At 46.3% G+C, this 22,964-nt stretch overlaps 2 protein-coding genes across 13 annotated transcripts in view; one reads left to right on the forward strand and one right to left on the reverse strand.

Moving 5' to 3' along the window:
• Positions 1-22,964, forward strand: part of CRB2 (crumbs cell polarity complex component 2) — a 140,600-nt gene that overhangs the window by 100,791 nt on the left and 16,845 nt on the right. For 10 of the 12 annotated variants that reach the window (XM_075120358.1, XM_075120359.1, XM_075120360.1 and 7 more), the window contains 6 exons: positions 1,242-1,943; positions 4,117-4,312; positions 4,969-5,108; positions 5,559-5,741; positions 6,759-6,872; positions 21,212-22,165. In XM_075120358.1, coding sequence (XP_074976459.1) covers positions 1,242-1,943; positions 4,117-4,312; positions 4,969-5,108; positions 5,559-5,741; positions 6,759-6,872; positions 21,212-22,165 — 2,289 coding nt within the window. The remainder of the gene's footprint in view (positions 1-1,241; positions 1,944-4,116; positions 4,313-4,968; positions 5,109-5,558; positions 5,742-6,758; positions 6,873-21,211; positions 22,166-22,964) is intronic. The other 2 variants (XM_075120366.1, XM_075120367.1) reach the window with 2 other exon arrangements.
• Positions 1-22,964, reverse strand: part of DENND1A (DENN domain containing 1A) — a 421,003-nt gene that overhangs the window by 6,766 nt on the left and 391,273 nt on the right. The window lies entirely within an intron of this gene.

Raw genomic sequence — 22,964 nt, forward strand, 5'->3', positions numbered from 1 at the left:
GGAATGGGAATGAACACAACCTTCCCCCAGATCCAAACCTCCCAAACTTGGGAGAATCTGGTTTGAATGTTGGGAGCTGAACCCAAGATTTAATTCTGAGCATGCCCACTTATCACTCGCTTCACTGCAGTGCGAAATCACTCCTTTCCCTTTGAGGCATACTGTGTTTGGCCAGTGATTATTGGGTTGCTCTTCTTGTGGTCAAAGACTGTGTGTGAAATAGGCTAGTTTGGAACAGGCTCGCTGGGGTTCTGGCTAAGAAAAATACATTCCTTGGGAGTGTGGGATGGCTGGAATTGGGAGCAATGCTAGCTCCTTGGCACTGAGCTGTAAATCAGTGCAGGCTTGATAAAGTCAGCTGGCCTGTGGTTAGTTAACTTGGTATGTAGCTCACCTCTACCACTTATTTTGGGTTGTAGATTCCCTTCATGTTAAGGGAAATTGCACCAAGTTTATCTATGGAAAGGGTAGAGAAAACATATGTAAAGGATGTAAACAAGTGTGAGCAGAGATCCATCAGGTTGATTTAAGAGTGCGCACATTAAATGGATGATTTAGCCAAATAACTAGAGGCAGAGGTGTAGGAGGCGTGGGGAATGCAAGAAGAGGAAAGATTGGCAAGAGGAGGGAGAGAGAGAGAGTACCCAGGGAGAGAGGCATCTTTCAAGTACGAAGGTCTCAGGCCCTTTTTGGGCTTTAAAGGTCAAAACTAGCCCCCAAAACCACTCAGCAGAGAGTGCAGATCTTAGAGCACCGGTATTATGTGCTGCCAATAAGATACTAACTAAGTGGCCACTGCATCTGCACCAGCTTCATCCTGGGAATGGATTTAAATTGATCTTATTGCAATAGTCTCCAATCTGGAGGTGACGCAGGCATGGATAGCAGGAGCAAGGTCTGTGGCTGAGCGGAAAGGTTACAGCCTCCTGGCCAGGCACAGATGAGAGAAAAGCCAATTTGTTTGCTGATGTAATGTGATTGCCCCAAAACAACTGGAGATGTAACTGCGCCTCTCAGCTGTAAATGCAGAATACCTGCTCCCCTTTGGAATGCATTTATATCTCCCCAACTACAAATAATTAATCCAGTGCCCATGGGAGGAGGCTGGATATTTGTGAGCAATGGCCAGTGCAGCCCTATTAATACTGAGATATCTACTGTGTACAGTAATTAAGGGAGGACCCCACTGGGTTCCTCTGTGCTGCTAGCCCAGACTAACAGGAAGTCTCCTTTCTCAACAGGAACATCAGGCTCTGAAACTGCCAGCAGCTGTTCATCATTCCCTTGTGAGAACGGGGGAAGCTGTGAGGATTTGGAGGGGGGCTACAAGTGCCTCTGCCCCCAGCAACCAGTGGCATACATGGGCACAAACTGTGAATTCCTCTACTCTGTGTGTGCTGTGCACAAATGTCCCCCGAATTGGATATGCAGTGAAACTGCGGGACTCCTGGATTATGAATGCATCTGTAGGCCTGGCTTCACAGGTACTGAGTGTAGTGTTAACATTAATGAGTGTGAGAGCAATCCTTGTAAAGGGCCTCATTTTGAATGTGTAGATAGTGCAAATGGATACATCTGCCAATGCCAAATGGGACCAAATGGAGAAGGCTGCCACACTGAAATATCTGTGTGCTCTAGCCACCCCTGCCAAAATAATGGGACCTGCATCGAGGGTGCCGAGATATATACCTGCAGCTGCCAACCTGGTCACACTGGGGCCCACTGTGAAGATAACATTGACGAGTGCGCCTCCAGCCCATGTCAGAATGGAGCCATCTGCCTAGACAGGGTGAATGAGTATAACTGTTTCTGTGTGCCTGGGTTCCAAGGATACCGCTGTGAAATAGACATCAACGAGTGTGCATCCCGGCCCTGTAAAAACAATGGCACCTGCCTGAATGAGATGGATCACTATTTGTGCAAGTGTGTCCCCGGCTATACAGGTACCTTTCATGCTCACATATTAATCTTTCAGTTGGGTTACTTGTTGCTGTTCATGAAGCTCTATCAATGCACCTGCTTGTGGCAAAACCAGCAAAAGACACAGTCCCTGCCCCAAAACGCTTCTCATCTCTGCCTCTTTGTTACAGCTGTGAGGCCGAGCCTCTATCTGATGGCCTGAGCTTCTGGTGTGCTGGGGAGCACGTGTGTACTAGCTTAGGCCTGGGTGTCCTGAAAGAGAGGGTTTGGGTTCCTGGGGGGATGGTTGAGGCTTGGATTCACAGGGATGATGTGGATGTTGAATGGTTTGGATTCCTGGGGTTATGGGATGGGGAGGGGGTTGAGACTTGGATTCCCAGCAGTGATGTTGATGTGATTGGCTTTGGTGAAGGCATGGTTAAGCGGAAGCACAGAGAGAGACATATTTTGTCTTCAGGAAGAATAAGCTTATTGGAGTTCAGGGGTGTAACTAGTCTCTATCAGGCTGGCTCAGGGCATTTTGTCCTGTCTTTGAGGCATTTTCCAGGGCAGGAGGCTCTGTTGTGGGTTTGTTTTTCCAGCTCTGTTAAACCCTGAGAATATTTTGCACGTGACTCTACTGAGTATTTCTTCTTGGTTCAACTGTGCTGGTGATGACTCACTGTGTAATCTGCACCTGTGAGTTATCTGCCGAGGCAGTGGCGCAAGGGTCTCCTCTCCCCCAGCCCAGCTATCAGAATGGAATGCAGTCCAGGCTGCAGCCACCTCCCCCTGGTACCAGCCGGCACATGGCCTTTCCCAGCCTTACCCATTGTCACAGGCTACAGGCATTTCAGGAGTTACGTGGCTGTAAAGGAATGTGGGGTCACTGGGCCACAGATTACAAATGGAGTGGGGAGTTGTTGCCTGTCAGGCATCCAGTCACTGACTGAGTCACACTCTGGTGAAATGCAGAGTTGGGGGAAAATACCCACTCAGGAACAGGCTGTGTTTAGGCCTTAAAATGACCCTCAGATTTAGAGTGTAAATCACAACTCCGTGTTTGCCCATCAGTTTCCCTTTCACTTCCCTGCATCACAGCCTATTGGCCCTGGTCTTGCAGCCTCCTAGAGCCACTGGTCCTCACAGGCTGAGCATTTCCTGGCACTTGCAGCTGGAATTCGGGTGAAGGAAGTTTTGACCTGAGGATTGACAGGTTGTGATCTGGCAGATTATGGGGCCCACATTCCTTTAGGATTAGGGTGGCCACGTCTGCTGCATAGTGAGCCTCTGTCAGAAAGGAGGATTAGATGGATTGGCAGGTGCCATTTTTAGGGGCTTACTCTGAGGGGTGATGTCAGGCCATGGGCAGTTCATTGAGGTGGGAAAGTGGCAGGATGGTTGCTGTGGGATCTCTCACAGATTTCCTTTGACGAAATGACATTAGATGAAGATAATAGATATGTTTCTACTGTGATTAGTGCTATTAATACTTAATGAATAATACAATTATTATTGCTAGTACCACTATAACTAATACTTTGTACTTCTCCAGCACCTCCCTTCTGAAGACCTCAAAGCAAGTTACAAACCTCATAATACTTTTGGGAGGAGGGTAAAGGATATACAGTGATCACTTCACCAACCACTGAAATGCAACCACCTCTCTGGTGGAACACAGCAGCTACACTGGAGTGAAGAATATCATATAGAATCCAAACTGTAAGGGGAACACTGTGTCACAGAATGTAAATATCCACGGTTGAACTTGACCACAATACTGCAATTCGCATCCTGCCACTTCCCCCCTCCCGCAAAATAAAGCATTATGGGATTTTTGTAATGAATGTAACTGAGCAGGACCTTGGTTTTATGTCTCATCCGGGAAGTGTATTTCATTTGCTAAATGCTGGTGGAATTAACAAATTCAGTGAAATCAAATATAAGTTTATGCTAGAGATTCACAACTATTGCAAACTATTCTCAGTTTTGTAGATTTAAAAGCAAAATAGATAAGTCTTCCCAAGATAGACTTGACTGCAAATACTAATAAACTAATCATTTCTTAGTATTTGCATGCTTGTCTGCTGTCCAGGAACTTATGAATTGTCATGTCTGTATTCTAGCAGAGTGGGTTTGATAGCATTACTTTTGTGATCCCAGCTCAGAACTCCAGCCAAGTCCATAACATGGATGTTTCTCTCTTTTGTAACAAAGGTGTAAACTGTGATGCTGAAATAGATGAATGTGACTCAGACCCTTGCCAGAACGGGGGCACGTGCACTGACCATATTGGGTTCTACACCTGCACTTGTGCACCAGGTTATGAGGGAATCCAGTGTGAGGTGGACATCAATGAATGTGCAAGCCAACCATGTATCAACGGAGGGATATGTCATGACCTTGTTGACAGGTGAGGAATGCAAGCTGCTGTGGCCATTTGCATTTCAGTGATTAAATATCTGACATGAGCCCATGAGATACCTGCCTGGTGTAAGTCCATTGACTTCAGAGCAGTCACCTCTAGGATGAATTGGGCTTAGTGCTCTTTAAGTGTTTCCTCCTCCCTCCCCCACTCTGCTTGCTATTATTTTTTCATTAAACTGAAAGTTATTTGAAGAGCCGTTCAGTGGGGGTGTTAATGCCAAAGGACCCCTTCCACTAGCAAAGTTCCCAGAGATGTTTGAAAGAATTCCCATTACTGTCTCTTATTGCTCTGCGATGTCCCAATGAGAATTATTTGCAGCTTAAATGAATGACCACAAGCAGCAGAAGCAGCCATCCTCCTTGACTGAGAGCATCCCCGTCTGTCTGATCCTTGCGTTTCATGTGCAGTATGTAGGCTCAGCAGCTGACTTGAGGCTGACCTGCCTTGCCACTGATTTCCTGAAAGGATGCTCTGTTTATGGAGATGGGACTGTCTCTTCTCTCAGCCCATGGGTGAGGAATTCTGCAAGGTGGACATGAGGGCTAGCAAGTTGGCCCCATATGCTTGATTGCTCTTACCTTGAAGGGGACTGGGTATTGGAATGAAGAGCTCTTGTAGTGTTCTGTTTTGTGTCCCCCTAGCTACCAGTGTGATTGCAGTGACACAGGCTTTGAAGGGGAGCACTGTGAGCTGGATATCCTGGAGTGCGCCTCCCAGCCCTGTTTGAACAGTGCTACCTGTCTGGAGGGTGTCAAGAATTACAGCTGTGCCTGCTGGCCTGGTGAGTAGGGGAAACTGCTTCGTTCTCCTGCAGTCTGAGTAGTCAGTGGTGGAGAGGACCTGCTAGGTTGCCCTGAGCAAAACTGGCTCTACTCTGTATGGTACAGTCTAGTTTTCAGTACACCAAGTGATGGGGGCTCCCGCTGCTTCTCTCAGGAGAGTCTTCCACTGCCATGAAGATCTCACAGCAGGGAAATGTGTCCTGCTGCATCGCCTGAAATGTCCCTTTTTTCTACCCTGTGCTTTCCTGGGCAAGATCAGTTGACTGGCTCTCGCCTCTGACATGAGTGCTGTATGCCAGGCCCTGCTGCTTTGTGCTAGATGAGTTGCAGTGTCTCAGGCTCACATAATCTTGCTCCCTTATTGGCAGCTGTGGTATCTTGGTGGCTAGTTTTCTGTCTCCCTTCCAAGGACGTGCTGTGTTGTGCTAACTCTGGTGTTTGCCTGGCAGGTTACACAGGGCAGCGCTGTGAGGAGGATGTGGATGAGTGCGCTACAGACCCTTGTTACAATGGAGGCGTGTGCTTTGAGCGATCCAACCAAACCTACTATGGGACACGATACGACTTCCCCAGCGAGTTCAGCTATAGTCAAGCGGCTGGTTTCCTCTGCTGGTGCCAGCCAGGTTTTTCAGGTGAGCTACCCACTGGGCTGTGTCCTGCGCCCCCTGGTAGGAGCTGTACAGCTTGGGTCACAGGGAGTGGAGAGGAGCCATCTGCGCAGCAAGAGCCACCCACCTGGTGCAGAACAAGATGGTTCTGGCTGCACAGCTGCCTCGTGATGAGGAGTGTGTGGCTCTCCTTTGCTGTATGTGCATATTGCAGATGGCAGTAGGAGTGTAACCAATATCACTCTCTCTACCTGGAAGGCCATATCCCTCAAGGCCCTGATTTCCTCGTTGGTGCAATAGCCCACCCCGTTCCCTAATGTTCTGTTCAGTACCCTGCAGCTGGGCAGACGGCAAAATAGCCCTGGTGGCCCCTCCCACGGGCATAAAGCAAAAATTGTCCTTGCAATGTATTAGTGGGGCATTCCCCCTCTGGAGGAAGCTATTAGTCCCCTGGAGTCCCAGGTAATGTCTTAAGCCTCCCCTTATAGTGACTGCTCTTGTAGCAACCTTTCATGTAGTTGGGATGGGCAGGCAATTCTCCCTGCATGTGAAGGGCTCTAGGGATGCTCAACAGAGACTGCCCTCTCTGTGTTTTTTAAAGAGCTTATAGGAGTGTGGGGTTGGGGTGTGTGGGTGGATTCAGGGGGGAAAGGGGAAGTGCCCTTTTGGGGGAAAATTGGAAATACAGGAGGGAGTTTTCTCTAGTTATTAGAACAGGGGTCTCAGAGTCAGGATTCCTGGCTTCTGATCTCACTTCTGCCACTGACTCGTGTTGTGGCCTGGGGTAAATCGCTTATTCTTTCGGTGCCTTAGTCTTCTACATTTTATAAATGGGGATTAATGATACCTGCCTGCCAGGTAGGTACTGAGGGACAAGTAACACTTGTAATGGGCACTTTGCATCTTTGGATGAAAACTGCTGAAGAAGAGCAAAGAATTGTGAAAGAAGGTGTTAAGATTCCCCCTACAGGGGATGCACACACATCCACTGCCTGGGCTTACTGAAATGATCATAACGGGATTGTGTTTTCACTTTCAAAGGGGAGAACTGCTCTGTTAACATTGATGAATGTGAGCCTCAGCCATGTCAGAATGGAGGGTGCTGCACCGATCTGGTTAACGGCTTCCTTTGCCATTGTCTACCAGGATACTCAGGTAATGTTGGTGATGGAGTGTGTGGAATCAGATTAGACTGGTTAGTTGATGCTTGCTGAGTCACTGATTTGCCATATGGTTGCATAATTGGATCCTAGGACTGACTAGAGAAAGCTGCTGAGTGAGACTGAGATGAATTGGACAGAGAGCTGTGGAGGGCCAAGACTGGTGTAGCTGTGGTTGTCTCCAGATCAGGACTGAAGTGCACTGTCAGACCTGTGTGAATGTACTGTATTCCTAGGACTGGGGTACATTGGCAGTGCTGTGAATTGAGGATGTGAGCAGATCAATGGAACTGCGTGAGGGAGTCCGGCACCAGAATCTTAGGATCCTTAGGTGTTGGCAGAGGGATATTGCACATTGCCATTGGCACCCTCTTGACAGGTATGGGGGTATGTGCTCTGTATAGAAAGAGAAATAGCCTTTGGGATGAAGATGTATGAAGCAAGAGGGAAGAGGCATTTTGGGTGCTGTGGCCGGAGTTCCAGTGCAGCAATTTGTCTCTCAGGGAGGCTGTAATTGGAATGGTCGACATTTCCTAAGGGCTGTAACAGTTTGGGGCGGGGAATGAGGAGCCTGTCACCAGCACATAAAACAACGATGTTATTTCTTCTTCTCCCCTCTGGATGATGAGCCAGGGATTTGGGGTTGGAGGCTACACTCTGTTATTTAGGGAGGTCAAAAGGTTTTGGTGTTGTGAGCAAATGCAGCGCAGCCCTTTCTGTTTGCTAGGGTGTACGGATGTGCTTGGGAGTGGCGGACCTGGGTTCTGCTAGAGATGCCCTGTGTGTCCCTTGGTAGGTCACTCTAACCCGTTCCGTGCCTCAGTTTCCCCACCTCTGAAATAGTGAGACTAGTTTGCCAGGGGCATTGTAAGGCTAAGCATGTTGCTGTTTGTTTGTACCCTTTGGCTGGGGGGCGGGCCACTAAAACAGTGTGCAGTACAAATGTAGCAGCGTCTTTGAACATGTGAAGATTAAACACCAAGCTATGTGCCACATATCCCAGACACCACAGAAGCGAGAGGAGCGGAAAGGCTTGCTAGGCCCACATAGTCTGCCCCCCACTGACAACGTGAGCTGGTACCACTTTGGCCTTGTCTTCACTAGGAAAAAAGATGCATTTTTACCACATGCTTGCTAACACACAGTAAAATCCATGTGTGGATGGGCCCTTTATTTTGACACAAACAGGATAGGGGCAAAGGCAGGTGAGAGCAGTACTCCCTGAGCAATCAGTTTTGTGTGTCTCTTCTCATCCAGCGTGGAGTTTGTCTCCGTCCCCACCACACAATCATTCTGCTATGATTGTGACAACCTTCTTTGCAGCCACAGCTGTTGGGGTGGGATCCCTCTCTCTCTGTACCTTGTTGCCAATCCATCTCATCTCAAACCTCAGAGAAAAACCTCTTGTCTCCTTTCCTATTTTCTTTGATCTCTCTCTGCTAACTAACAACCTGATACTGATAAGGGATATGGTTTATATGAAAGACATTCTCTAACTGGCTTGCATTCTTCCAGCTCTCCAAGAGTAAAATGTATCCTGCCTGAAATGCTGAAAGGCTGCCATCTTGTGGGAGAAAGGAAAAACTTGAAGCTACAAGAGAGTTTTTAACTCTTCTCAGCAGGTGGTAGGTAGCAGTATTCCTGAATCCGTACTGGGCCTTTTCTAGTACCAGTATAGTTATACTAGTTTAGTTATATCAGTATAACCTCTGTGTGGACAATCTTATTCCAACACTTGTGTCTTCAGTTTAGCTTAAGCCCCTCTGAAGTGACATATGCTCCTCTATCAGACTAAGTGTGTCCACATGGGCTACACCAGTATAACTAGAGCAGTTTAAACTCACACTTTAGGTTGTTCTGAAAGAAAAGTCCATGTACACAAGGCTGTAGAAATAGGCTTCATTCCAATCTCTCAGCTGCTGTGCAGGGCCAGTTCCTACAGTGCTGCACCTGCAGATGCAGACCTCTTCCCAATGGAATGTTGTGTAGTTCATTAAATGTCTCTCCACTGTAAGTCATAATGCCTGTCTGTTTGTGCCTCCAGGGCCGTTTCCTTCCCTCAATGCCCTGGCACCACTCTTAGGAGTCCAGGGAGCTCAGCATTTCATTTAGCTTCCCCAAACTGTAGGTTTACCTAATCCTTCCGAGCCCCTGGGCCTGCTCCTGGGCAGAAAAGCTGACACAGGCACAGGATGGGGAGAGACAGTGCTAGAGAGTTCATTCTATTGCATCTGTTTGGGGTTCATTAGTACTCGAAGAAGATTAGAGGCAGGTTGCTGTGTTGTTAAATTACTATGTCTCCTTTGGGGTAAGTTCCAAGACATAACAGTGAAAGGCTAGGAGCAGCAGGTGGGGAAGTCACATTTTGCCTCTCTCTGAGCTCAGTGAGCTGAGTGAGTACATGTGGAGGAGTGAAGCTGACAGGGAAATAATAGCAATTAATCTTCCCTGCTTTGTCAATTAATCCCAGTATAGTCATGCTGGGTAAACAGCTTATTACTTCATATTAGGATCACAGAGTAACTTCATGAAGTTTCCAGTAATGTTTCTGTTCAAAACACATTTCTGTGGCAGCTTAGATCTGCCATGAGCTTGGGTTTAAGCTGCCTTCCATGATTAAAGTGAACTTGCTACTCTGATGTAGGCTGCTTTTTTCATTTTCTCTCCTGGAGCCCTTTCTTCAGTCTCAGGAATGTGGGGAGTGTTGTGGGATAACTGTGAGAATCAGCAGAAATCACCTTCCTACATGTGTTAACTGCCTAAGTGCCGTCTCAGGCTGGAGCACAGCACAGAGCTGGGATGGCTCTTGCCTAAAATGTAATTATTGTCACAATAACAGACAGTAAATGGAAGCCCAGTGACCCAGTCCTGTCAGAACCACATGTCAAGATAGGACACTGAGATTCAAAGGTCTGGGAGATGGTCTGGGAGAGAGACCGTCTGCTATATGGGCCATGTGACCTCTGAGGTTTGTATGCCCTCCTTTCCCTTCTCACGGTGCTCAGAATTCCCTGCATGGGCTGAGTCAGAGGGATGTGCAGGAACAAAATTAAACAAAGAAGGGGGTGGAGGAGTCTTTGTTGGTCCCAGAAAAGATGGCAACTGTGATAAAACTAAAGTCATGTTCCCACTGGAGGGACAGCCAGGCTCGAAGAGATGGCTGAACTGAAGGAGCTGGATTCAGATGATTACATGATGAGGACAAACTGAATTATCTATTGATCTGAATTGTCTTTTGGGTGAAATGTGGCGTGTGTTTAACTGGTCAACCATTTAGGGCAGGAAGTGAGGAAGAATAGTATATTAAGTTGAAATGGGAACTGGCATTTAGGTTGGCAGAATGTAATTGCTGAATTAGAATTTGGCCAGTTAACGTTTGAAAAAAATTGTAGGAGCTGTTTTAATGACTATGAGTGGCCTAACGCACAGTTTCCATCTCTTCCTGAGAATGCTATCCAGCAGCAGATTGCCCCCCTAGCATCATGCTCTGGCATTCAGTCAGCCTGAGTGAGAGGTCAGCTTACTCTGTTCAGCCTTAGGGTATGTCTATGCTGCAATTAGACACCCACAGAAGGCCCATACCAGCTGACTCGGGCTCACGGGGCTCAGGCTAAAGGACTGTTTAATTGTGGTGTAGATGTTCGGGCTTGGGCTGGAGCCTGGGCTCTAGGACCCTGTGAGGTGGGAGGGTCCAAGAGCCGAGGCTTCAGCCTTGAGCCCCAACCTCTACACCCCAATTAAATATTAAACAGCACCTTAGCCCAAGGTCTGCGAGCTTGAGGTCAGCTGGCATGGGCCAGCTGCAAGTTTTTAATTGCAATGTAGTCATTACCTTCAGTGTCCTCCTCAGCCCTTTTGGAGGAAGCAGAAAACCTTTTTCTGTTGTATTAACAACCTTTGCTTCTCCCAACAGCTCTTCGTGCAAGAGTGCAGCCCAAGCCCAGACACACTTGAGGTTTTATGTTACTTGGTACACACACCACCCAGTGCAGTGAATTGAAGAAACAGGATTGGTGTTTTTTCCTGACTGAACAGATTGTTTAATTTGTTTGTACAGACATTTTCCAGTGTCTGTTCTGTTCAAGAAATGTGACCTCTACTGTAGTCAGGGAAGGCAGCTAAAAGGTTAAGAAACTATAGAAAGCCTTTAGCCCTTGGAAAGAAGAAGCCCTTTCAGCAAATACAGCAGACTGGAGCTAGCAGATATTTCCTGGGGCTGCCTTCATTTTACCTGGAAGGTATATTACGTCTATGCACACACCATGGTAGCAGCAAAGAGGCTGGCTGTAAAATGTTCAAACAGATGCTTAAACCGTTTTTCAGATTCATGCAGAGGGAGTATTAGTTGGTCCTGGAGAAGGCTAGAGTGAGCTTTGTACTGTTCACTTCACTCTGAGTCTCCCTATTGCATTATGGCTCCATTGTTACTCAGACCTTCTAAACATGCTGTCAGCTGACCAGGCACTGTAGGAATTTACACCCCACACTAGTGCCTGTGTGAGTCCAGGTGTCAGATGTGATTTAACTGCATACAGTGCCTGTGATCAAAAGCATCCACTGAGATTCTGGTGCTGCACTAGGTCTATTTGGACATGCCTGTTATAGCAGATTGTCTGACCAGAGGGCAGCATGAGATATGCCCGTTACTTCCAGCTAACCCTGGTTAAAGGGTTTAGAGGATTAGTAAAGGTGGAGCAACTGTGATGAATTAAATTAGGCTTCCCTGTTAATGAAAATGGATGAAGCCTGGCTTAATGTCACATCCAGAATAAGGCCAGGCAAAGATGTAAGGAGAACAACAACTCAAAGGGACTCAAAGGGTCTGTGCACAGAAATTGTTGCAGAGAGCTGTTGGGCCAGCTGCTGTTAGCCTCCAACAATGTCTTCTGAGGATAGGCGGCTGTCAGAGAATAAAGAAAAGGAGGACTTGTGGCACTTTAGAGACTAACCAATTTATTTGAGCATAGTCTCTAAGGTGCCACAAGTACTCCTTTTCTTTTTGCGAATACAGACTAACACGGCTGTTACTCTGAAACCTGTCAGAGAATAGACTTCAGACTAGATCGTTGTGGCAATTCCTATGTGAAATGCATGTTCTGTAACATTCATCATCTTCATATGTAATCACAGCTTTGCTTGCCAGTTAACAGTGTAAGCTGCCTGCACACTGCAAACGCAACAGAGCTCCTTCCTTCCCAGTGAGGAGTCTCTCATAACAAGATTTATTCCGGATACAAAGGTAGTGGGATTGCTGTCTGAGAGGTTTCTTCCCATTGCCAATGCTCTCAGGAAATGTCTCACTCATCCAGAGCCTTGATGGTAATTTCTAAATTTCTGGGATTAATTCACAAACATGTCAAGGAAGTCACTAACCTCCATCCAAGAAGCAACATGTGGAATTTGGGCTGGTCCTCTTCCCAAAGTAAATACAAGTTGGTAGCACTAATCTGTAGCATGCTATTGCATTAATCCTAGGAAGTGAAGCTATTACTCTTACTACTTAACAATATTCCATGTAATGCATTTGGAGAGACGCGATGATAAATAGTGAACCAAAAGCTGAGCTGACTTATAGATTCATAGATATTTAGGCCAGAAGGGACCATTATGATCATCTAGTCTGACCTCCTGCACAATGCAGGCCACAGAATTTCACCCACCACTCCTAAAAAAGACCTCACATCTATATCTGTGCTATTGAAGTCCTCAAATTGTAGTTTGAAGACCTCAAGGAGCAGAGAATCCTCCAGCAAGTGACCCGTGCCCCATGCTACAGAGGAAGGCGAAAAACCTCCAGGGCCTTCCAATCTGCCCTGGAGGAAAATTCCTTCCCGACCCCAAATATGGCGATCAGCTAAACCCTGAGCATATGGGCAAGATTCATCAGCCAGATACTACAGAAAATTCCTTCCCGGGTAACTTGGATCTTACCCCATCTAAAAACCCATCACAGGCCATTGGGCCTATTTACCATGAATATTTAATTACCAAAACCATGTTATCCCATCATACCATCTCCTCCATAAACTTATCGAGTTTAATCTTAAAGCAAGATAGATCTTTTGCCCCCACTACTTCCCTCGGAAGGCTATTCCAAAACTTCACTCCTCTGATGGTTAGAAACCTTCGTCTAATTTCTAATCTAAATTTCCTAGTGGCCAGTTTATATCCATTTGTTCTTGACTTAACTGTTGCAGAGTCCCCTGAGGTCAAGATTTTGGTCCAGAACCTTTATAGGCCCCTGATCCTGCAGTTCACTGGAGCAGGACAGACCCCTATGCCTGTATGCTCATGTAAGAGTCTAACTGAAAGTTTCAAAGAAACTCTGGTTTTCACAGATATCCCCCATTTAGTTGTATTGCAGAGGGGCATGGATCAGCGTTCACATTGCACTCCCCGTCAGTACCCATCCCAAGCTGGGGACACGAATGATTCAACCAGTGGACAAAATTCGGTGATGAATCCTAATCAGGTGCCACTGGAGGCATGTTGCACATGTGCTAGGAAGAAGAGGGAGTGGAATGTTGCTTGCAGCCATTGCAAAAGTGACTCTGACTCTTGTCAGCTACAACACAGTATTAAAGAAATAAAATCTCTCATTTCTGACATCATGTGAAAAGTTGATGTAAAGAGCTCTTCAATGCCATTTGCAGTGCACAACAACAAACTTCATTGGTCCTACAAAACCCGCAAACAATGCTACATATTCTTGTGTGCCATCCACTTGCATCTTTTCACTTAACAATTTGCATATATACAGATATAGCACCCTCTGGTAACAACTGCAGGATCAGGGCTTAATCTTGCTAGTTAACCATTCAAAATCTGTGCTTTTTAAGGGGGCTTGACATGCAAGCAATCCAGATACCTCTAAGAAGTTTAATTCATGCACGTATCTAATCCAAATGACTACTTCTCACATGTCTCCCACATCAGATCAATGTGAAACTGACTAATCTGTTTGGATTGATGAGGCTGGGTAAAGTGCAGAAGGTAAGCCCCAGCAGCATGCATGACTTGTTGGAATTCTGTTCGAATGTCCGAAGGTGGCATTGGTAATAGCAGGACGTGAGATGTAGGCATTGTCTTTTTTAGGATTTTTAACCTGACAGTGCTGCTTACACATAGCGGGAAGATTCAGATACTTTGGGAAAAGCTCCCAGTTCTAAATAATCTTTCTCCACAGAAATAAGAACTCTCCCTGTTGCAAGGCAGGAAGAAACCACCGCCATGATCTGCCCAAACTTTTGGACCCCGCCAGATCCTGATATAACGAGGAGATTCTGGCAGCTCAGTCTCTGCAGCTGTTTATGGGGAAAGATGGATCTTTGGCCCCCTGAGCCCAATGCCTAAAGTCAGTATGGACATCAGACTGCAGGACATGGCCTTCTCTGTGTCACTGGTGATCAGGAACATTTGTTGAGCCGGTGACTGGCAAAAGCTGTTTGTTGGCTGGTAAGGGGGTATTGGCGCAGAGGCATTGGTTGGGATGAAGACACTTGAAGTAAGTTGAGTGGTCAGGGAGAGGTTGTGAGAGGCTGCTCATTGGCATTCAGAAAGGTCAACATCTTCCTTCACTTTTATCCACTTAATCAGTTTTCTTCTATTGCTCTTACTTGTCATTCTTTTCCCATTCTCCCTTGTTGGCTTCAATGAAATCACTCATGAGGGCAAGGGCTGCAGCAGCCTTTGTTTGCAAATATTGCAGAATGAACACACGCAATGAGATAACCGGGCAAGTGGAGGAATGAAACTTTCTGGATGAAATCGTGGGCCCAGTGAAGTCAATGGGAGTTTTGCAAAACTACCATTGATTTCAGTGGGGCCAGGATTTCACCCTCTGTGTCTGGGAAGCTTTCCATTTGTTGTTACCTGCGGTGGCTATTAGTCAGGGGTCGATACACAGCTTTTCTTCATAATCCAGAAATGGAAAAATTCTCATTTGGGCCCTAATTGTGCCCTCCCTATGCAGGGAAATCTGTGGGATAGCACGGGGTGTGAGCAACGGCAGGGGCTTGTCCCAGTCCTCCCATTGTCAGAGGTAATGCTGTGGATCCTGCAGAGCATTACTGTAACGCACTGAGTGAGAATACACTGTAGACGCATTCTTCTTGTCAGCACTGACAGAAGCCAGCTGGGGAGGTTTAGAACAGGGCTGGATTAGATCTCACCACAGCGCAGGTCTCTTTATATTAGCTGGTTTTATTTCCAATCCCCTTTTGGCTGACCAGCACTGGGAGAGAGCTCACATATACTGTGTCCTTCCAGTCCAGACTTTCATTCTCCCCTCCCTATCTCACCCCCACCTTTCTTCCGTCACCGTCACAAATGTCTGCAAGGAATCTGCCATGAAACCCGTGCTGGTTGGTGTGATCGTGGGTGGAATTTATCTCCTAGCAGGTAATGACAGATACTACAGTCAGTGCAACTTGGGGTGGGTGGGTGGTTACAGCTCAGGTTGTGTCGTTAGTGATAGCTGGAGACTTGGGGGGAGAAGGGCAAGAATTAACCAAAGAGGGAAAATTCTGTGTAAACAGGCACCTGGTTTTATTTTGTGAGGACCCAACATTTTGTTTAGGAAGCTTTATGGCCCAAGAGTTGTCGTGATGCTGGCAGCGATTGTGCTGAGCAATATGCTGGGAGCCGCACGCGTGACTTTGCTGTAACCCTGATTCCTCCTTTTTGCTGGGAGTGACTGAAGTTGGGATGTTGTAGAGCGCACTTCACGCTCAGGTGCACTTTAGAATCACATGATGTCTTTCACACTTACTCTGTGAAATCTCTGCCCCTCTTGCTCTTCAACTGAATTTTTTTAAGGTATTAAAATTTCTTTTACTGGAAACAGTGGGACGTTTTTGGTTCAAAATAAAAACGCTGAGTTCTTCACTGCCCCCTGCACTACTGCCCACACCCAGTCTCCCTGGCTAGAAGTGCCGGGTGGGAGAGAGGTCCAAACAGAGTGTTGCTATGGAAATGGCGGTAATGATGCAAACATAATTGTCGTTGCAGGGCCCGGTTGTTGCAGCAAGTCTCTGTTTTATGTTGTATTGGAATAACAGGAGCTCTAATTAGGATGCACTGGGGAACGGCTGCTAGGAATGCAGCTGCCTGCTGGGGAGAGGGCAAGGCGGTGCTGGCTAGTAAATATCACTGCACTGGTACATGGTGCTTCCAGAATGGCTGGCAATAGTCATACCCTTCATTAAGAGAAAGGGCCAGTTAATAGACCTCAGACTTCAGATATCTAGACATGAGATTTGCTAAATTTGAATCTCTCTTACTGTGTGTGTGTTCATCTGTCTTGCATACATATGTATGACAGGTATGATATATGCAGTTTAGTCCCAGGATATTAGAGAAACAAGGTGGGTGAGGTAGTATCTTTTATTGGACTGATTTCTGTTGTGAGAGGGAGAAGATATTATTTCACCCACTTTGTCTCTCTAGGTATGATATAACATTTAGCATGTATAACAAATTTTCAAAGCCACATTTAGAATTAGCTCTCACTGAGTCAGTAGCTCTGTTCAGCTCTCCTGGTGGGCACTGCCGATTTAGTAACCCTGGCACTTGTCAGATAAAACCACTGATCAGATACCATGACAATAGTGCTTTAGAAATACCGAAGTGGCTCATGCATGGTTGGGCTAGAAAGACTCAGCTTTGCCATTTGAAAGCACTGGAAATTGGAGACTTTCAAAGCTGTAATAAGAGTGTGCGTGTGTGTTTTGTTTAGTGTCTCTGGTTTATGTAGTCATTACCTTGAACACTCTTGAATTAACCAAAATATTTTAAAGTAGTGGTAATTGTCCTGACAACTTTGAATGTCTCTGATTTCTAAATGGCTGCTGCCTCTTATATTTGTTAGTTGGTCCTTTTATTTATATTAAGACACTTAGCGATTTTCTTATCTAATTAAAGAGAGCTACAAGATCAGAGTATATTTTATAATATGCCGTCTTTTCCTTTATTATTTAGGGATATTTCTCTGGGCTCTAGCATCAGGTGCTCAGAGGGAACACAGCAAAATCTGCAAGTGCAAAAAGTACCTCTTTTTGCAACATGGAATTAAGTTCTGTTCTCTTAACACCTGAAATGGAACATTTGTGCTCACAGGTTACCCTGTGCTCCTCCTTTAAGAATACAACTGAAAGTTTAAAACAGAATTTTAAAAAAAGTCCCTTCCAGTATGATTACAAAGACACAGCCATCCTGTCTGGAGAAATCTGGGATACCAGGTATAGTCCAGGAAATGGTCTGCATCTTTCTCTCTGCTGTAATGGCCCAAAGCAAAAGTCTTGTTATTTCCGGAGTGGGGTGATTTCCTTCTCTTTGCTATTTGCGTTCCTGGCTGCATTAACACGGAATCATTCACAGCCAAAACACAAAACTTGAACCCCTCTGGTGAGCTGCAGTTAGCATCTAGGAAGAAGACAGCAAGGGAATTCTTTTCCCTGCAGCTGACTGTGGTTTTTTAAATCTAGTATCACCAGAGTCTGATAATCTGGAGGATGTTCAGGAAAGATGACAAATTTATCAGCAGACTAGAGGGGATGACATAGCCAGACCCTAAGTGACAGTAGTTGGGGAGAGGGCAGAGTAGCTATCAGTCTCAGGGTGTAAACGCCAAGGAGGGAGAGGCGTTACTTAGAGTGTATGTGGAGGTACAGTAAGCGCAAAGGGATGAACTGGTAAGTGAGGCGGTACATTGGTTTCCATGAAATATTTGTTCCATTGAGATGGAAGTTCTGGAACAGTCTCCCCTATCATGGGATGTTTTAAAACTAGACTGGCCAAAGCAGTAGCCATATGCTTCATTGGCCCCTAAAGGAGGGGGATGAATTAAACATTGTTTCATAGGCCTTGGCTCTCTCCTGCCTGTGGCTGTTTGCAAGCAGGGGTGATGACAATGATGGTGATCTGTTTTTTGTTCCTCTACTAAGAGCTGCCCTATGACTCCACAGCCAGCACATCTTTCTCTCTCTGCACATGTGCTGCTAGGTCTGCCAGGCACCAGCCACAGCCAGCCAAGATGTATCAAAATCTGAAGTGGCAACTACTTCTCCTTCACCCACTCCAAACAAAACAGACCAGGAATCAAAACATGTGTCCCGGGGGAGCGCTCAGCATTTAATTAGCCAAACTTGGGGCTGTGCACTCACTGCGGGGATTAATTTGCCACCTGGTGTGGAGAGCTCACGCCACAGGTGTCATCTGGGAGTCTAGCAAATAGCACAAACAGGCTTTCCTGCTGCTGTCTTAATGTGGAGGTTCCCAACGCTGAGAAGAGAGAGCCAACTGGGGGTGAGTTCAGCATGGGGAAATGGAGCTGTCTCCCACTCAGAGAGAGCAGCCAGCCAGCTTCTCCACTCTCTGCTTCTCAGAGACCAGACCCCACTGCATCTTTGTCTGCTACCTACAATGCTGGTCTCTGCTGACCACAGCCCTGGTAGTCACCATGCAGCCTTCTGCAAGCAGGCCTTGACTGGCTTGAGCACCCCTTGCAACCTGATATCCAGTCCTGGTGGGCAGCAGCCTGAACCCCATGCTGGGCCTAATAATAATTTCTCAATTTGTTCAACAGCCAGGCCTCTGGCCTTAATTGTGCTTCTGCTAATTAATGTGCCTCTGCCACTTCACCATAATCCTGACCAAAGACTCCCCGTCTTTTCCTGTCCTGGGCTTCTTCAAGGCAGGCGCTGTCCATCACACCCTGCTTTGTGCTGGCTCATTCCACTCAGTTCCTGCTGCAACTCCTCTGTTAAAATCCCTGCAGATGGATATTGATTTTCCACCCGCCACACACTCTCTCCCTCTTCCTCCTCAGCGGAAGTACCTGGACCCTGCATGGCACGGCTGTCGCTACGTGCCTAGATCAACACCCTCCCCCAAAGTCAAGTGGAGGAAGGGTGCTGACCTGTCTGTGTAGAAATGCTTCTGACACCAGTGGCCATCTCAGAAGCAGTTCTGAATCTTCCCACCAAGTTTTGCTGCAGGGCAGTGGTCCTTGTTAAAATGCAGCACTTGCCCACAGTTACAATGCAGAGCAGTCCCCCTATGAATTATCTCAGAGACCACTACCTGGTAATGGTGGATCAGTGCTGGCTTGATGGTGCCCACAGCACAGAACCAGTTTAGCTGAACAGACCTGAGCTTACCCGAGCCTCCAATCCCTGCCATCCTACTTTCCAGATCTGTAAGGTTTACACCCTTGGATCCGCATTGACGTGCAGTTTGGAAAGACATGGGTGATGTTAAATCTGAAGTATGACTGATGGATTGGCATCTCTTCGGCAACAGCTGAATGCTTTGTCTGAAGGGCCATAGGAGACCTATCCTGGGAGGACCTGAAAGGAGTAAACTAACACAGCTAGTTTGGGGGACACTAAATGTTTTGAGGTTTACTGCAAGACACTGCTGGGGACTATGTCACTGAACTGGCACAGGGATTCAAGAAACCCCATTTCTTTGCTGAGATCTATGTTACTGGTCCAGCTCTTCTGCTCCTAATGCAGCACCTCCATCTCCCCTCAGCTCTCACCCTCAGGCTACTATTTAATTTTGTTGCCTTGTGCCTTCATCATGTACTTTAATGGCTTTTCTTTTTAAATGTCATTTATTTCCATTCACTTCCTTTGTGCTTGGATTCCTTCTTTTCCTTGTTGCCATCCTTGCTTACTGGACTCTGTGTAATGCATTTAGATCTGGATAATCCATACTTGTCTTATCCATGTGGCTGTCTCTGAAGATTAGCAAAAACCAATGTTATGGGCTTGATGAACAGTGGACGGGCATCTAATCAAAGAATGTTTTTTCTTCATCAGTCTGAAGACACTATGATGGCAGATCTGGTTGTAATCTTTGCTAACCGCTCCATGTTCTACTGGGATGTGGTTAGTATCTGTAGGATAAAGTGCAATGGCTTTTTACCCTACTGACTTCAGTGAGACTGTACAGTGTTGAATTTGGCCCAACACGTGCCTTTGGGGCATATATTTATTTCTTCTTTGGTGGTGAATTGAACTTCATGAGTGTTTATGACCAGGGTTGTTTTAGGAATTATTGGATTAACTCTTCCATTTTGTTTCCATTTACTTCCCTGCATAGTTGTGTATTGTGGTGCTTTGTGCACTAAGTGTCTGGTTTAAATGCACTGAATTCTTGTTGTGATTAATCTTTTTATTAATTTTCATAAAGAGACAATGAAAAGTACAAAAAGGTAAATGATTTACAGCTTGTGTATGTGCCAAATACTGCATGTTTCATGGGGTGTCCAATAGAAAATTGCAGTTGTGCAATTTTACAACCCATCAACGCTGCAAAACCAGACAGTACTACATAGATATCACATAGGGTGAGGGTTACAGTAATAAAATAGCAAACGTACATGAAGAGGGAGGGGTGGGAGGAGGGTAGAGGAGGAGGGATTAAGTGGAATAGAAATCTGGCATTCTCTGAGCAGTCTCTGTGGTTTTTATTCAAAATTTATTTAGAAATAGGATCCAAATACTTCGATTTCATTAACTGATCTCTACGGCAATAGGCTTGTCTTCCTTTGGTTGCTAATTCAGACGGGTCCATATATCATTGTTCTATTCTGTGCATAAACCTACTCTTCCATTTGTGTAAAATCACATACTTGGTGATCACTGTAGTACCAAAATCCAGCTGCTCCTTGGTGGCCTGAGAGTGGTTTCACTGTATGGCAATGACCCAAGGTGCTGACTTCAGTGGGGGCTGATGTTGTGACCAATTTGCTGCTTTGGGACAGCAAACCCTAATCACATAAGAACGGTCATACTGGGTCAGACCAAAGGTCCATCTGTCGTCCGACAGTGGCCAATGCGAGGTGCTTCATGGGGAATGACCAGAACAGGTAACTGTCAAGTGATCCATCCCCTGACACCCATTCCCAGCTTCTGGCAAACAGAGGTTAGGGTTACCATCCCTGCCCATCCTGGCTAATAGCCATTGATAGACCTATCCTCCATGAACTTCTCTAGATCTTTTTTGAACCCCATTATAGTCTTGGCCTTCACAACATCCTCTGGAAAAGAGTTCCACAGGTTGATTTTGCATTGTATGAAGAAATACTTCCTTTTGTTTGTTTTAAACCTTGTGCCTATTAATTTCATTTGGTGACCCCTAGTTCCTGTGTTATGAGGACTAAATAACACTTCCTTATTTATTGTCTCCACACCAATCATGATGTTACAGACCTCTATCATGCCCCCCCCCCCACTTAGTCATCTCTTTTCCAAGCTGAAAAGTCCCAGTCTTATTAATCTTATTAATCACCTACAATAAGATCCTGTTTCTTACTCTGTTTCTCAGGTGTGGAATGTACTGTCAATATCGATGAGTGCAAGGATGGCCCATGCGAGAATGGAGCTACCTGTAAGGATGCCATTGCTGACTTCTTCTGCTACTGTGCCGCTAGTCAGGATGGCATCATATGGGGAGGGAAGAACTGCTCTGTTGAGCTTACTGGGTGCCAGACGCATGCTTGCCAAAACGAGGCCTTGTGCATCCCAACATACCAAGCTGATACCCATGGACACCTTTGCCAGTGCCAGCCTGGTTTCTACGATGCCAAATGCTCAACACCAACCACATTTTCCTTTAGTTCCCGAGGGTATATCTTCATTGATATGCCCATGAATAATAATCGGAGCAGGACAGATGTGGCAGGGGACTACCTGGCCACAGTGTCTCTCCGGTTCCGAACCACCTTGCCTGATGCCATCCTCTTCTACCGAGGCAATGAAGCAGAGTATCTGTTCCTGGAGCTCTCTGATGGCATGCTGCATGTGGGGTTGAGGAGAGACGATACTGAATCCTCTTTGCTCTTGAAGGGGCTGAGGGTTGATGACGGCCAGTGGCACAAAGCTGAGGTTCTTCTGCAAGACTCTCTACAATTAAAGCTCTGGCATAAAGCTTGCGACGCAGGAGTCTGCCTGCAGGACTTTCCTACTACAGATGGTACCGCTTCTCTCTCACCTGCCTTCCTAAAAACTTACATCGGGGGAGTTGATGGAGACTCGACAGCTAACAATACGTGGAGCCGGGAGAGTTTCATCGGCTGCCTGGAGGACCTGCAGATTGATTATCAGGCTATTCTTCCCTGGGATATCCCCCACCATGAATCCTCCTCAGTGGAGCTGGGCTGCAACAGGACAGAATGGTGCCACTCCCAGCCCTGTTCTCAGAGAGGCCTGTGTGTAGACCTCTGGGCAACCTTTAGGTGTGACTGCTCTAGGCCTTATGAAGGCCAGACTTGTTCACATGGTAAGTGTCAAATGATGGCAGCTGCCAACTCCTCTGGTGATGAGCGATCTAGAGACCTCAAGTGACACTGGCCTTGGAAGCAACAGCAATTTCTGCTCGACCAGGGTCGGAACTGAAATTGAACCCTCTGTAAATAGACTTTCTATCAAATCCTCTTTATGTTGTGACTAAACAGAGCCGGCCCCTGCTAGAATGATTGTCAGTTACGTGGTGTAAATATCATTGCAGCCAGAGCCAGATGCCCTGACCACCTCTTTGCACCAGATCATAGCACATTGCAGAAGGGCAGTGAAGCCTTTTCACTAGGAAAAACTGTTACTTGCCCATCTCAAGTTCCGGGTGAAAAGGAACATGTATTTGTAGATAAAATGCTCAGTGCTAAAGGTAACTGTTTTGTTGGAAATCTGAGCTGAGATTATTCCTGATGCATTTTCACAGTCTTGCAGGGCTTGGATTAATACTGTTGTCAGTTTCTGGTTTCACTCCCATTCTCTAAATGTAGCAAGTACAAAAACTCCTGTAAAGTTGTGGGGGCTGGGAACTTTAAAAGCAGCTTTGTAGATTAAAATTTCCCAAATTAATGTGCTGTGTGTCAGGGGCCATGATACATGCTCTCTTCCTTGGTGTGCCATGTATGTATGAGTTACTGTCCCGAGGCAGGAGAGACACTCACCTGCTTTCTGTGAATATTTCATACCATAAGCTTTTGGCACTTGCCTTTCCCAGAGTCTCTAGGAACGGGGTCCAGTCCTGTGATACACAGTGGAAAGCAAGTTTGAAAGAGAAGTCATGCAAGGGT

The sequence above is a fragment of the Caretta caretta genome, chromosome 16 (assembly GCF_965140235.1).
Source record: "Caretta caretta isolate rCarCar2 chromosome 16, rCarCar1.hap1, whole genome shotgun sequence".
Lineage (NCBI taxonomy): Eukaryota > Metazoa > Chordata > Testudines > Cheloniidae > Caretta > Caretta caretta.